This window comes from Ammospiza caudacuta, chromosome 8 (assembly GCF_027887145.1).
Source record: "Ammospiza caudacuta isolate bAmmCau1 chromosome 8, bAmmCau1.pri, whole genome shotgun sequence".
Classification (NCBI taxonomy): Eukaryota; Metazoa; Chordata; class Aves; order Passeriformes; family Passerellidae; genus Ammospiza; species Ammospiza caudacuta.
In genome coordinates this window covers 18,425,332-18,441,849 of record NC_080600.1, presented here as the reverse complement: position 1 = coordinate 18,441,849, position 16,518 = coordinate 18,425,332, and the positions used below count along the sequence as shown (strand labels likewise).

At 42.6% G+C, this 16,518-nt stretch overlaps 1 protein-coding gene across 1 annotated transcript in view; it reads right to left on the bottom strand.

Moving 5' to 3' along the window:
• Positions 1-2,912: 2,912 nt before the first annotated feature.
• The window catches only part of KLF7 (KLF transcription factor 7), a 57,698-nt gene continuing 44,092 nt past the window's right edge, over positions 2,913-16,518 (bottom strand). Inside the window, exons 4-5 of the mRNA XM_058809370.1 lie at positions 9,946-10,069; positions 2,913-3,671 (exon numbers count right to left, since the gene is read on the bottom strand). Coding sequence (XP_058665353.1) covers positions 3,620-3,671; positions 9,946-10,069 — 176 coding nt within the window. The 3' untranslated portion in view covers positions 2,913-3,619. The remainder of the gene's footprint in view (positions 3,672-9,945; positions 10,070-16,518) is intronic.

The following is a 16,518-nucleotide window of genomic DNA, read 5'->3' as shown; positions in this document are numbered from 1 at the left end:
CTTAAAATATCCGCAAAGAAACAAAACTTGTCATTGCAAAAAAACCAATCCTGGAATGTGTCACTCTTTATGCCTTTCCAAAATGGAGACTCCTTCTATAAAATACCAATGTTATGGTTCAGAATTTTAATAATGACTACAACACTTGCATATGAGCACCCAAAAACTAAAGTCAAGAGATTGACTGGGTACACCATATATACAGCTGAAAAATATCACCCTTTTCAAACATAAGAGGTGGTTTCAAAGCTCACATTTTGGCTTCAGAGTTGAAGACCTGCTACAAAGCCTGAGAAATTTGGAATCTGCCTTTTACACCCCTTTTTTCTACGTTTTTTAAGCTATTTGGATCCAGGATTTAGATGTAGGCCTGCCTTTTGAACAAAGTAAAGATATATTTCAGCATTTTTTTCCCTTGGGGCCCTTGTTCTGGTATATTTAAATAAGATGACAACAAGACTGTAAATGACAACTGGAACTAAAAAACAGTCTTGCTTGACTTTTTCCAATTTAAATAGAGCCTGGTGCTTAAACCATCACTTAATAATTAAGGTTTGTATACTACTGATAGCACGCCTAAAGGCAGGTGTGTTCAGAGAGCAAATGAGGATATTTATGCAGGTTCACAGCCAATGAATATCCCAGTGGAGAATTTGAGAGCATAAATTTTAGGACACTATGGTAAAGAAATTCTAAGATTCTCTTATACTTTTTTTTTATCTAATGCACTCACTGGATGCTCTACAGTTTCACACAGCTGAGGTTTCAGTTCCCATTAGACATCTTCCTGAGGGGCAGCAGAGGGGCAGCACCAGTCTCTGCTCTCTGGTGACCAGTGACAGGATCCAAGGGAATGAGATGAAGCTGTGTCAGGGGAGGTTCAGGCTGGACATTAGGAAAAAGTTCTTCACCCAGAAGGTGATCAGACACCAGAAAAGGTTCCCCAGGTAAGTGGTCACAGCCCCAAGCCAGCCAGAGCTCAAGGAGCATTTGGACAACACTCTCAGGCACATGGTGGGATTCTTGGGATGTCCTGCGCAGGGCCAGAAGTTGGACTTGATGATCCTTGTGGGTCCCTTACAACTCAGGACACTCTGTGATTCTGTGATCTGGCAGGATGCTCTATTTGTTCCAACACAAACTGGATTCTAGGGCCCTCAGTCCCAGTGGAACAGCTGGGTGGAATGGCCATAAGAAGTATGCAAATACAGAAGTAGAGAAATACGAGATTGTCAGCAAGCAGTGCTCTGCAATTTTTAAATGTATACATATATATATATATATAAGCATATATATATACACATATAGAGTATAGTTAGTTTTAAATCTTTGGAATAAATTCAATTTTTTCTTCTCTCTCTTTCTGTCTGACTTTCTTTCACTCTCTCTCATGCTCTTATCATGAATATTACATCATTGCCCCTAAAAGATGGTTAGATTTTGGTCCATATTTCATGCCATATGGGCCAGACATCGTATTTCCGCCCTGTCCCCAAAGTGTTCAGTTGACAGTCACAGTGTTTTGTGAAAACTGTGAGGAAAACCAGCATCTTTTTGAATAAATTCAATCTCTCACTGGAACCAAAGGTTGCAAAATGCTGAGAATTCAAGTGCCAAGGATCCCGGTGACGGCTCTTAAAAACATCTATTGAGTTTCTTGTTTGCTCTTTTTTCCCCTTAGAGTACAATTTTACCTCCCAGAACATAAATTAAGGGAAATATTTAACAGTCAATGAGTCAAAACAGTCAAAGAAGGGCAGTTGGCTAATACATTATAAAAGAGCAGCAACCATTTGTGGACCACGCGCTATTTTGTTACATTTCTAGACACATCTTGTAGGGATGGTCCGAGAATATACAAAATATACAACCTAATGACCGCCTGCCTGCTTGCATAGGCCATTTTCATGGTCCTAAATGCAGTCTTTGGAGTCAGGGCCAGTGCCAAATAGGTTCAAATACAAGTTATGGCAATACATTTTTTTAGGTTTTTTTTTTTTCCTTTTGTAATGAAGACTTTAATCCACTTTGAGCCAAAGAAATCAAATTATCAATATGACGGAAGGGTGAGCATGAGGCCTCCACTTCTCCTTGATGATTCACACCGTAGGCCAAAATGGGCCTCTAGGTTAGTAATACTTTGGACCAATCATTTGGAAATGCCTCACTGCTGTATGTAAAATCCAATCCCTTCCTTCACCGCTCACATGGTTACATTTTTTCATATAGGAGTGGGCTACAGCATCAACTTGATGAACAGAAAAGCAGGACTTTGATATTTTCTTTAACAGGCTAATGCTGAATGAAGCCATTGTACTTGGAAGAGGTTCTTGATTTCCTACTCAGAGACTGGAGTAGGATTTTTGGCTTGGGGGTTGTTTTTTGTGTGTAAGAGGCTCAACAAACAAATTTAAATTAAAACGTCTGCAGGTGCTCTTTACAGAAACAAAAGGCTAATGTTTTAAATTGGTTAGTAGAAGAACTGCAAGAAAAAGCAACATAATTCACCACTAAATCATTGTGGGTTGTGGCTAATCTGCTCACATGATGTGGAAAGAATCCTGTAGTCATGCCTGTGTGGCCAGTCCCAGACTGATATCCAGGTGAAGACAAGGAGTTCTGAAGATCACTTGTTTGTGGAGAAAAGAGAAAAAAGGTTTAAGCTTCCAAACAAGCTTTTAAAGTTTTTTGTTCAAAAAATAAACAAGAAGTCCTAGGTATGACAATAAGGTGAGGCTTACAGAGATATTAGGTGCTGTATCTCAGGGGTTTATCCCTTGGCTACTTAGCCATCATGGCAGCAGCTTCCAGAGTCCCTAGTGCATATGTTGTGCAATTGCCAAAAAAAAAAAAATTAAAATAAAAACAACCAACAAAAATATAATCCTCCATGAAGTCTACATAAACTCAGGCCAAGAAGAGGATGTTTGTGTCACAAGTGTCACTCCACAGTCTACTGCCATTAAGGCCACTGGTATTGACTTAAAAGGATCTCAAAAGCTCAGTTCTGGGAAGAAGAACCGAAACCAAGACAGGTCAAAGTGTCTGTGAGAAGTCTGATGCACTGAAAATTAGGAATTCTCAGAGAAAGAACAAAAAAACCAAGAGGTTAATTTTGGCTACCAAACTGGGATTTGGTTTTCTAGGTCATTGTTTTCCCCCCATCTATTTAAAAAGAAAGTTAGTGCTACAAATATGCAACTTCAAGACGACATATTCTTCTACTGAGTTGCACTGAGAAGCAAGTTAGATAAGCCCCTCTTACTGCCGTCCACCTGCAGGGAAGCCTCTTCTGTTTTCTTTGATTTCCACTGGCAAAAACAGGAAACAAATCCAAGAGGGATGAAGTACTGTAAGTAATTGTTCTTTTTCACTGACTTCACCTCTACACCATTTCCTCGCCTGCATCTTCTCCCATCCAGCTGGGGCAAGGCATAAAAGAACCAATGAAGGTACTGAAGTGTAACTGGAGCATGACACTGTGAGCATGTGGTCCCTGTACAGAGGGTTACACGGGATCAAGGTCTCTTCTCCTGTAAGGTAGCACGTTGTAACTTGAGTTCCACTTTCATCTCACAACACTTAGCCCAGATGACATCCATGCCAAGCTGGCTGATATTTAGATGTGTCTCTTCATGTGGAGGGCGAGGTGATCCGACCTGGAAAAACACCTGCAACATAAAGTAAGCAGGAAATTAAATAAGTACAGGACTTTGAAAAACAGGGTTTCTGCTCCTTCCTTGTTATGTACAGGAGAAAATACATATCCCAGTTTAGAGACATTCCTTGAGCTATCCATGGATCCCCACCAAAGCCTGTGTGATCGACCTCTGTGACCACAGATAGGCAACTACCCTGGCTCTTCAGCACCTAAAGAGATGACTTTTATACCTTCCCTGTTCCTCTCCCTCTCACTTCTTTCACTGAGTCAGATATCAGGGAAGAGTGCTCATCTATGTAGCTGTACTATAAAACCAAATATTTAGTATGCATGTGTTTGCATATTAAAAATAAATAAAACAAATCACTTTCATTCAGCAACACCATTTTTAAAAATACCAGCTTTCTCAAGTGCCCACTCCTTGCAAAAAACACCAAAGAATGATGCTAGTTTTGAAAGCTGAATTATTCTCATTTCTAACTCCAAACTGGAAGGAAATCTGGCTCAGAGCTTGGAGGCTGACAATCCATTTGGGTTCATATCTCTCCCTTCCTCTCAGTTGGGAATCTGGATGGTAATATGTTGATTCTGATGAATACTATCTCCCTGAAGGATGTTGACAGAAGATATTATGCCTATTTTACAAGAGTGAGAATTGAAAGACAGAGAAGGCAAGGAAGTTGTAAATCACACAGGTGTGGTAAAACCAGAGGGGAAAAAAAGAAAGCCAGGACTTGAGATTTTAACTTCTGTTCTTTATCCACAAAGACTTTTCCATCTCATAATAAAATCTAATGTTTTGTCATTCTGAACATGTAGCTGGATCCTGATGAGACAGACTCCATGGCCATTAGCTATGGGATTGAAAGCACCATCACAGTGCCATTTAAGATACTACAGCACCAGCAGCAAACCACAGGAGAAGCAGGCAGTGGTTCTGGCTGCTACTCCACAGCTCTAAAATGGAGCCTGTCACAGTGGCAGGACTCAGACACACTCAGAAATTAAACTTCTGCTGGAAACTTCAGCTGAGCATTTAAAATCAGGAGGTTTTCAAGTTCCCTGCAAATTCTGGCTTACCTTCTTTCCACCTTAAGCCACAAGATACTTTTTTATTTTAAAAACATACAAATACCACACCAACCCCCATATACCTGTGGCTTTTGAGTAACCTGGGTCTGTAGGCTCCAAGAACACCAGGAAAAGCTACTTACAGAACTGATTTGCCTGGCATGTCTTTTCAATGCTCCACAGAACTAGAGTATAAAGCAGCCACCAATAATGGTCTGAAGAATATCCAAATGGCTTATTGTAAGAATCAAGATAGCTCATATATGGGTGCTGAGTGTATTTTTAAAAAAGCAGTAGTTGAGTGTTTTGTAGTTTTCAGAAAGAAGAAGCAGAAGAACAAACTGAACAACCCCCCCAAAAAGCCAATAATGATAGATAAAAAAAAAGAACAGTCAATCTAAACACTCAAAGGATAAACACCCTAAGCACAGAAAGGCTGAGAAAGAGAACTATGAAAATGAAACTATTTTAAATAGTTAGGGGACCTTTTCTGTCCTGCTGAAGTATTCCACTGCACGTTACACACAGGGATGAGTGATCAAGTGGTACATTTTTAGGACAAAGAAACCTGATAACATCTTTTTCTTTTCCACAAGAAAAGTCATTTACTTCTGTGAATGAGCAATGAGCATAGCTCTACTCAAGTCATCTCTTCTCTACTTGCAGGGCTTACAAGGGAGTTAATACCTTCAGAAAGTCAAAAATGAGACTTCAAAATAGGATGGAGGAGGCATTCCCCCAGGGTCCTACATGAGGCACAGCAAGGCACATGGGAATATGATATGGACACTGGGCTTTCACCACACCAGGCTCTGCACAGCTAGAATTTTCTAGCCCTAGAGTGACAAAATACATCCTTGGACCAACGTCTCTCTCATCAGTCTGAAACTGAGAAAGCAGCATGCTCTGGCTACAAGGGCTGCCAAAACAAAACAACAGCTTGAGTGGCTGCCAAAAAGACATGCACCAGCTGGCACTTCAGTCTAGGACTAGTCATAAGACCCCCACCCAAGCACAGCTTTTCCTCTCCAGTTGTCTCTTTTACAGATGCAGCCCAGGAAAGTGTATGCTGAGTCACACCATAGCCAGATCTGTTAAAATTATAGATTCAGTACATTGCTTCACATCAGTAACTACCATATTAGCACCCATAATATTTTTATAGGTAATAAAATGGTGCCATATTTGCTAGTTTATAGCTAATAAAGTGGTACAATACTAATTCTTCACATTCTCCCACTGACTAATTTGATTAGTTCTATCTCCTGGTAAGGCTGCTGGATGTGGATATTTATTTTCCACCGTAAAACAGTCCATAGAAAATTTTTGCAGCTAAATCACACTGTCAGAAAGCCTATTGATTACTGGACACACTTCTTTTTTTTTTTCTTTCTGGGACTAGAGGCAGCAGTGGAAGAGGCTCCACAGGATAAGCTGTCAAAGGAAACTACTCTTCAGAAATCAAGGAACAGGGGCTTGCTGTTCTCTAGTCCTGCCCATGGCATAAGAATTTGCTTTGCACCTCTGGCTCTACACCTCTTTCAGTTCCAGACCAGCTCTGCACATCACACGTGGGCTATCACAGCCTTCTCTGTCATCCCCCCTCAGTCTAGCTCTTCCTAGAAAGAACAGTTTATGCTAGAATAAGACACTCTAATTATAAAACTCATACAGGGATGTGTGATACACAAATTCCCTGCTCCCAGACATGATTCCTTCCTTTCTCTTTTTGCTCTATCTCCTTAGCAACACAATACTGCTTGGCACTGAAGGCTCTGAAGGAGGAAAAAGGGAAGGTAAGTACAATGAGAGAGAATATATTACTCAGCCATCTTTCCTACCAGCTGTGGATTTTCCACTGTGGGATGTGTTCATTCCAGCTAAGTGCACTCTCAGCTTGCTATCCACAAGGAAACCATGAGCACGTGTGCACATATGCAGAGAGGAAAATGCATCCCAACAGTCTGGCACTGAGCTGCTGTCTCCTAAACACCTATTTATCCAGAACCAGCAAGTGCCACTACCCTTGAAGTGCTGAGGGCTTGCACTGTGTGAGGAACAACCCTAGCCTGTGTTTCTGAAGAGCAAAATTCCTGGGGAATGCTAACAACCAGGATAACCCTGGCATCCAGAAGGCACTAAGGACTTTCCTGGGGTGCTTTCCACACTTTAGCCTTTTCTCCTTTCTTTCCTGCTGCCACAAAGCCACACACCACTTGCAGTACATATGATGTTACTCAAAGCAGTGGTAGTTTGCCAGCTATGACTAACAATGTGATCTGTGGGCTGCATGGTGTTGGGATAGGGCTGGGACAGCAGGAGAAGAGAATCTCATCTTATCTCTTTTGTTATAAAATTCACTTATACACAGAGGACACTAATACTCCTTTGACATTGATCAGAAGGTGAGAGACATAAGCACATCTAAAAACAGTCTTGGAAGGGAACTGCAGCCAGACCGTGTGAACATCATCCCCCTCTGCTATCTGAATCACCCCTTCCATGCTCTGTTTGCCAAGATAGAGCCTTCAGCTCTGAACAACAGGCACAGGATCTGTGCTACATCAGTGTTGTTAAAACAGCTCCAATCAGCTCCTTAAAACCTAACAAGGCAGCATATCTGAGAGAGTGGCCACAGCTTCTGTCGATAATGGGGAGTGCAGTAAAGGGTAGCAGTTCAAATACAGAGAAACTGTTCTCCAGCTAGAACCCTGGCTCAGGAAGGCACATCTTTAAAAGCCTGCTTAAATGGCTAAAGGCAGTTTTGGGCTCATGTTTCAGTGCTTATTTGAGGTGACCTCTGCAGTAGGTGGTAGCAAAGAGGCCTGAGAATGAGAAAAGAATGAAAAACAGTAGTATGGCAGAGTGGGGTAAAAGAACAGGTACTGTCACTAAAAGCTTCTAACAATTAACTGGGGGAATAAGGACAAATCTGCCTCCTATCACCACACACAAATAGTACCGGCATAGAGTTTAACAGTGCACAATCCTCAGCACTCTAAATTTTATTAATAATGTTTTCCCTTCATCTACAGATTCAGCAGAAGAGCAAAAATGCATTAGATGATTACAGGAATATACCTCTTGACTGCAGTGACTGAGTTTGCTGCCAAAGAGAAAAGCCAGGTAGAAAGGGATAATATGTGGAGGGAGAATAATGAACACTTAACAAATGGCTGAAAGAGAGCAAGGAGTTGAAAATACTAGCTGTATTTCTCTAGATCTCTGCTAAAAACATTGTTTGTTTTCTGACACAGAAACCCTAGGGCTGTATGTGTGTGTGTGTGTGTGTGTGTGTGTGTGTGTGTATGTGTGTGCGTGTGTATGTGTGTGTGTTTGTGGGGCCATTCGAGGAAAGAAAAGAGAAAGGCAATGCTTTACATTTAAAACAGAGGATAGAATTGTTCGCATTTACAGAAATGCTTAAAAAAAAGCAGAACTGCAGAGGTCCCTACTTGGCTTATCCTGTCCCTCATTCTGAGCAAACAAAAGATGATCCAGGGATAAAACAAAAGATAATCCAAGAGGAAGCCCTCCGTGGGGGAAGGGGGATGGGAAGAGGGGAGACAAGGGCAGAAGAGCACTTAAGGAGATGAAGCTCTTGGAAAGGCAGGATGTGAAAATGATCAAATTTCCTTCCCATAAAAGGATGGGGTCCCTTGTTTATGTCCCACACATCCTCTCTCCACGCATATTCTCTGTTGGTCTGGTGTACCCACAGGCTTCCTAAAGGCTTTATTGTATTACAAAACGTTTCCTTATCACAGTCGAGAACCTTAGTGCTGCATTAAAAAGATGGGTAATTTTCTTAAGCCTCTTTTAAAAATATATATAAATAGGATTAGCTGGATAACATGTTCAGATGCAAGCACATTATTTGATTACTCAATAGTGGATCCAGGTTTCACCCAGGGCACTGCCAATCTTCAGCTGGGGGGGTGAGTGGGGGAGAAGTGCTCATTGTTCGATCCTGTCAGTGCTGTCAAGAGTCATTACAGGGGTAATTGCTTTTGCTCCACCCTGATTTCTTATCAATTGGGATGGGGGATGTGGAGAAGGGTGTTCTTATGGTTTTGTTTCTAAATTGAAAGAACCCAGCTTTCAAAAACACTCAGCACCAAGCAAGGACGAGCAGATTTTTCAGAGCAGCTCAGTATTTACTGGAGCAGCTGGAGCAGCGAGGCTGCAGAAAGGAGCCGCGGTGAGAGCTGCAAGGGCGGCTCTGGCAGGAGCTGCTCACGCACAGCGCATCCCCGAGTCCCGGAGCGCTGCTGCTCCTCACAGGCTCCTCGGGAACCTGGCCCTGCGCACCTGTCAGGCTTTCACATCTGGGCCCTCTCACAATGAAGGTGCAGAGTATCTCCCACTTCAAAGAGATGTCAAGAGCGAGATTTAAAACTGTAGGAAAAGATTCACTAATTAGCAGGAATGTGCAGAGATCATTATTTTACACAAAACAACCCCATGAACTTGAACGATAAAATATGTCTAAATCACTCTTGGGCTTTTGAGAACGGTGCCCTTTGTTGTCTTTTCTTTAGGAGCCCTGGACTCAGTGCTGAGAAGACAACGATCATACAGAAATTGAATTGATTTTTCCCTAGAGGTTTCTTACAGATTTGGGCCACTTGTGGCATACAGCCACACACTCCTCATTCCTCCTGCCATACACCAATGTTTTTGTGAGGCCCACTCTGCCAAAATGTGGGTAGGCAGTGGTGCTTGGGCTAGTCCTTGAAGCAGAGCAAATAGAGGGAGCTTTGCCTTTGTGATCACAGCAGGCTTACAGGATCAGGAGACAGAAAGCTGGGGAGATGCCTTTTGGAGAGGTCCATCACTGAAATGGTCTAAGGCCCTCTGGATGTCTTCTCTGCTTTAAGAGTATTAACAAGACCTGCCCTGTGAACTGAATCCTGTGCCCACAACAGACACCAGCAGGGTTCAGTCAGGCCTACACCTGATCCCACATTTTGTTCTGTGCTGTAGGATTAGACTGCTTAGGAAGAATTCTCCATCTGCCAGCCTGCCTGGCCACTAAGGCAGAGAGGACAGGAGCTGAGCAGAGGGTCCCTCCATGGTTCAGGGACAAAGGCAGTGGGACAGAAGGGGCCTCTCTGCTGGGAGCCAGGTCTCCTGTCTCTGGGAGCTGGCAGCTCCATGCCAGCCACAGAAGTCCACAGGTTTCTTGAACACCACGTTAGGAGCTGCATTACCTGTCACAATGGTTGCATTTAAAGGGCTTTGCACCCGTGTGCTTTCTGTAATGCCTCGTGAGCTCGTCGCTCCGTGCAAAACGCCACTCGCACCCTTCCCACGAGCACTTGTAAGGCTTCTCACCTGCAGGGGGAGGAGAGAACAGTCAGCGTGGCACAGCAGCATTATGAGCACTCAACTTGATAGCCCCGTGTCCTCCCACCCTGCCTCTAACCCATTTGAGTCAGTCAGCCCTTCACACAATTCACAGTCAGCGTGGCATGCAAATAACTTAGGGTTTGTATACTGGTGATAGTTCCAGTCCAGATTTTACCACAGCTAAAATTCTCACACAACCTTATATCTTGTTTTTACCCCTTGTGATTCTGTTTACCCCTTGTGATTCTATTTACCTCTTGTGTGGCCAGACTCACATCTGCTCCCCTCAAGCATTCACGACTGCTGTCCCCAAGGACTGCACCTTTTTTACTTGCTTCTGACAACAAAATCTACTCCTGGGACCAAGAAATTATGTGAGAGTTTGAATTGAATTTCTTTGAATTGGCTGGTCCTTCAGGCTTCTTGCACTACCCCTTCATCAGCTGTTATTCTGCCCCAAAATATTAACAATACCGTTGAAAGCAGTGAAATGGTGTAGTGGTAAGACAAGAGAGATTCTCGTCTGTTGGTGTGAGTTGGACTCAATGATTCTTGTGGGTCCCTCCCAACTCAGGATATTCTATAATTCTATGCTCATATCTAACTATCTTCTAATGCACATCAGTCTCTGCAGATCAAAATCTGCCATAGTGTAACATCTGTGGAGTCATTAACACCTTCTGATGAAGAATCCCAAGTCATGACTCCCTTTTCCTTTTCAGTGCACATGCATTGGTGTGCATTCAAATTTAACATCTCCCCACACAAAAAATGCTCCAGTGCATCTCCTCCTATAGAAACTCCATGTCACTCTTCCCCATGCATTCAGTTGAGATAAAAGTCAGACAAGAAATCACTTTCACTACCAAGCTTTTAAGTGGATTATTACTTATTTATTTGTTCTTAAAATTGCTAAGAAGGTAATCTTAAAAAAACCCACCAGGGCCACACTGAGGCTGCAATCTCTAAGACCCCTCTAGGCTGGTCACATGAAACAATAATTTGACCACAGCAAAGACACAGATAGCTATATTTAGTGTGTCTATTCAGCAAGTATAAGAGTGAGATCTGGATATGGGAGACTTATGTATATCATGATGATGAACTGGAGAGGCAAAAAGAGCAAGAAAAGTGAAAAGGGAAAGAAAAATGCAGCAAAATACCTGGAAAAATCCTGTTCTCTGGTTTATTTCTGCAGACTTCTTGCTGCACAGTGGTCATCTGCCCCAGACAGAACAGCAGAATGGGCTGAGACCTCAACTGAAGTTGAGCCATTTTACTGGCCTTTGAAAAGTTATTTTGCTCAGTAATTCAATTAAAGGATTCATTGGGATGAAGTTGTGAAGAAGGGACAGCAACTGGCAAGACTACACCAAAATATCCATTTATCCTACAGTCCCTGAATGAAGAAAGGCCATCCTGGATGTCCCTGCTGTGAGTCACAGTCCCCCATGGGAAAATGCCCAACAGGACAAGGGACTGAGCCAACAATAACACTGCCCCACTTAGAATGCGCCTGCTTGGTCATTTCTGCAGACTCACCTCTTGTTCCTTTATTTTTTGGACAGGATTTCTTCAGGAAAATAAGAAGTTAGAATCTTAGTGAGCAAGGTGCTGGTGTCTTGTTCCTGGGCTGGTTACTCAACTGTACCTCACACACTGTCGGCAGTGCTGGCCCCACACACTGGAGCTGCAGTTGCAGCAGTCTCCCCAGGCCCTTTGCACCCGACCTGTCAAACAGCATCTGCTCTCCTCAGAAAAAAGGGATTTCTCAGTCCTGTGCCTGTGATGGAGCACCAGTTTGTCTGAACATTTCATGCATTATTTTAAAAAGCTGTCAGTAAACAAGCCTCGATGATAGTGCAGTTCCTTGGTTCTCTAACGCTCTCTAGTGCCTAGCTCAGAGTGGAGACAGCCAGGCAGGGAAACTGCCTTGCAGCACATTTGCCACACACATGCTGCAAAGGAAGTGCAGAGACAACTGCTCAGCCAAATCTGGCAGGTACAGCCAGTCTGAAGGATACAGTCATCTGCAGAGCAGAAGGGCAAAGAAAAAGCATCCTGGGCTTTCTGTGAAACTATATAGGCTACTAGGACAGAGGTGGAGTTTGGCTTGTTAAAATTTGTCAAGAGCTTTGAAAACAGACAGTGCTCTCTCTCTCTCTCTCTATATATATATACATATATATATATGTATATAGGTTACAAGAGACAGAAAAGCCAAGCATGATTACTGGTGAACCCACAGAATGACACATATCTCTGTTGCTTGCTGCAGGGGCTCCTCTCCCAAGTGTTCCAGCTTTGGCCTTGCACAGCCCTGAGCTGAGTTTTGTTTTTCCTTGGTAACCCAAGCCCTGTTCAGCAAAATGTCAGACAGTACCTCTCAGGGCTGCAGACTGCACGCTGCCATAGCAGGCTGCCAGTGCACAAGGTAAATGCAAAGGAGCACAGTGACCTTTAAAGCCATGTCAGCTTCAGACAGCTCCTTGACCCAGAGACCTCCAAGAGGTTCAATTTCCTGTCCTCCTGCAGCTACTCAAAAACACAAGAGGGAAGGAGAACAGAGACCTGCCTGTCTCTGCATGTGAAGACTAAAAACAAACTGCTCCTTCAATGGCTGCTGTCACCTTACATGAAGATGAAATGGAAGTGTGTCTTGCCAAGGTGCACATATGTAGAAAGCATGGGAATGAAAAAGGGGGAGAGTCCTCCTACCTCACTACTGGCAATAGCAGGAAGGAAAAATGGGAAGGATCCTTTCCATGTGTTAGGCTGCTCTTCTCTTGTTCAGAGGATTAAAAGAGACTAAAAAGATAGATGGTGAAATCTTCTGCTGAAGGCAATGGCAAAACTCCTACTCACTTCCACAGGGCCAGGATCTCCCTCTTTTTAAGAAATTAATTATGAGCTGCAAATCCAATTAAAAATAGGAACATCATGGAGTTGTGCCACACTGACTTTTTTCTAATCTCTCAAATTAAAAAACACATTCAAAACTTGTGCCTGCAAGCCACACCCAGGAAGGAGGCTCTACTCCTTACTTCACCTTTATTTAACACAAGCATCTATGCAGTCCTTAAACAAATCCATAAATCCACATTTCTACAAACACACTCACCAAAACAATCCTACAGGAATGCTATTAGCCCTTCAGATATACTTTAGGGTTTCAGTCCATCATGACTGCACACTTCTGTGAAGCAGCCTCTCTTCCCTGTGGCTGTGTCCTGTGATCCATACCTCACTTTAACTTTTTCATGTTCCTAGAGCACATTTTATACCCTGAGACTGGGATGCCTGAGGAGTAGGCTCTCTGTTCCACTTCTGTTTATGGCTCCTCACCCAACCGAGCTCTTCTTCTAAAGTACCCCCAAAGCACATTTCAGTACAGTCTGGCCCTCCATCCTCTATTTTATCCAGCCTGGTCCAATCTGGTAACTGGAAGACAAAGACCTTTGAAAATTTATGGGAAACATGCAATAGTGAAGCTACAATTATATAAAATCATAACAAAAAATCCATCAGACTTTGACAGCCCTGAAATCAGGTCACTGTTCCTTTTGTGACTAAGATGAATGCAAGACTAAATATTAGGCCTCTAGTTACAGAAATAAACAAATTATTGCTACAGCTTTTTCTTGAAAGCCAAAAATTTATCATTTGGAAGTATGAAAAGCCAAGCACACAATCCCATTTACACTCCTGTGGCAAACACACACTAGGTTTCCAGCAAAACATGATGGACATAGCTGGGCTGGTTCTGTAATGACTACCACAGTGGGATTTGGAACTTCTCCCTCCATTTTCCAGCCTTGGGAATTCTTGGTGCTCTAGATATTGAAAGCCAGCATCTGACCCTGCCACCTATGGCATTGTTTTTCAAGTTAATGGGGAGGCAAAGGCATGGGTGGGCTGTGACACCTCACACCCAGACAGTCTGGAATTGGAGGTGAGTTCCTCTGCTGTGATGGTGCAGGCGGCCAGGCAAGCAGCTCAGCTGCACACACCTGTATCTTTGCTCTCCAGCCACAAGCCAGAGAACATTGGGTTTTTGCTCCAACACATATTTAAATTATAAACCCTGTACAAACCTTCACAACAAATATTTCCTCACAAAACACAGCAATGGGGATGTTGTCTCTTCTCAAGATCCAGAGACCCCCTGTCCTTGCCACCTACATCCCACAGCACCCTCTAGGTCCCAGACATATTTCTCTTGTCCATAAAGTAAGGCAGTGTTTGCTAAGACATCTCAGAGAGGCTGTTTCAGCAGAGTAATTAGTAGAAACATTAAGTTACAGGACACAGAGGTACCTACTCAAGATCAGCTGAGGACACAACCACAAAACTACAGCACATAATGGGCACATTATACTTCTTATAGCTGCATTATTTATTGCCAGTCCCAAGGGTTAAAAAGTCATAAGTGCACTCTTCTACAGAAATAATGAGATTTTAAAGAAGAAAACAATAATAATCAGACATCATTTGCCTTCTGCTTTGTAGATAACCTAGGGCCATGGTTTTAAACCTCTCCTTGCAGCCCTGCAAGCTAGGAACATTTATTTTGAGATAGAGAGGAAGAAATTTGCTCTCTATTCCCTGAATTTCAACAGCAGGGACTTTAAGAAAAAAAACCCCTCCAGATTTAGGGATGTGCACAATAAGATCACAGAGTTCCAGTGTGATGGGGTGAAGCCCTGGCTCTGTCCAAGTCATTGGAAAAATGTTCATTAGGCTCAAGTTTCACCCTGTATCTTTATGGAATTGAAAGCAAAGATATTATGATTATTCATCCATATCTATTTCCTTACCTCCCAGGCACTCTCCTGCAGGGCACTTAGTAAAACAATCAAGTAGTTTGAGCTCCCAGTCCTGCAATGAGCTTCAGAGGAGAATCACAGTCAAAATCCCTGCTGCTATTTCTCTGTGCTAAAATGTGGTAGTGTCATGGGATTCCCTTAGTCCCTTGACACTCCTTCTTGATCTAGCCAAAAATGTTAAAAGAAACTGAAGGGAAACCCCCAAATTCAGCCTATATGCATATTTTGAAGGCTATTCAAAGGAAAAATTAGTTTCATCAGTTTGAAGAGCTCCTTAATATTACACAGCTACACAAAGCTAGTGTGTGAAAGTGTGTCGCAGACATCTTTTATGAAAAATCCTTTCCTTAGGATTTTTCTTCCTGAGAAGCTGAGAGGCCTCAGGAACAAAATGTAAACAATGGTTATCTGCTGCTGTGGAATGCAACAGGTAGATTTTTGATTGGCCCATGTTGGTTGTTTCTAATTAATGGCCAATCAAAGTGAGCTGGCTCAGACAGAGGGCCCGAGCCACAAGCCTTTGTTATCATTCTTTTTATTCTATTCTTAGCTAGCTTTCTGATGAAATCTTTTCTTCTATTCTTTTAGTATAGTTTTAATATAATATATATCATAAAATAATAAATCAAGCCTTCTGAAACATGGAGTCAGATCCTCATCCCTTCCCTCATCCTAAAACCCCTGTGAACACCGTCACAAAAGTGTATTTAAAAAACAACAGGAAAAAACTAGCATGTGTTATAATCCACTAAGAATTTTTCATATATAGTTTCAAAATCCAAGAAAAAGTTGTCTGAAAGAAACACAAATATTTCCTTCCCTTTTATAATCTGTAATTTAAAAACCATTTAAAATTAAGCTAGTTCTAAAAGTCTCAATTTCTAAAAGTATGTATTGAAAGACACTTTCAGCTACACGTTTCAAGAATGATGTTCCCAGAGAACTAGACAAACTGTAAAATTACAACTGAAAAAAGGGATTAAATGCAATATTTCTTGCATGTATTTTTCCTATAAGGATGCTGTGGGGGTCTGATATGTGTGAAGAATCAAGTGCTTTTTACGAGTGTTTTAATAACTTTCCTTGCTACCCTAAGAGGGTTTTAATGATTTTTCTTTCTACCATTCCTGAGAAACCCTTTTGGGACCTACTGCTCCTGGGCTGAGTAGGAGCATGCTGTTGCAGGAGCAGCAGTGTCACTGCAGGATGAACCCAGGCATCCCTCAGAGGCCAGTGCCTGTGGGGATGCTGCTGCCACCGACAGGAGTCCCTCAGAAGTGCCAGGAGCTGGTGTGGTTTTGAGGGAGGAACAGCCCCCCAGAGCAGAGAAATGCCAGGCAGGCATTCCTAGCTGCTCTGCAGTTTATGATGAAAGTCTGCCTTAGCACAATGAGAAGCCTAATGTGGACCTTCACATTACCAATATTTTATATTTATGTAGCACTCTTCATCTCCAAGGGTCCCTGCGAGCTTTACAAGCTACATACATGGCATGCCAATGAGGCCAAGCCATAATTCTTCTAATTAGCTGAACATCAGCACACAGCACATGGCACAACAGAAAATGTTACTGGTCACTCCTCTCTTCCTGTGTCAAGTGCTATATGA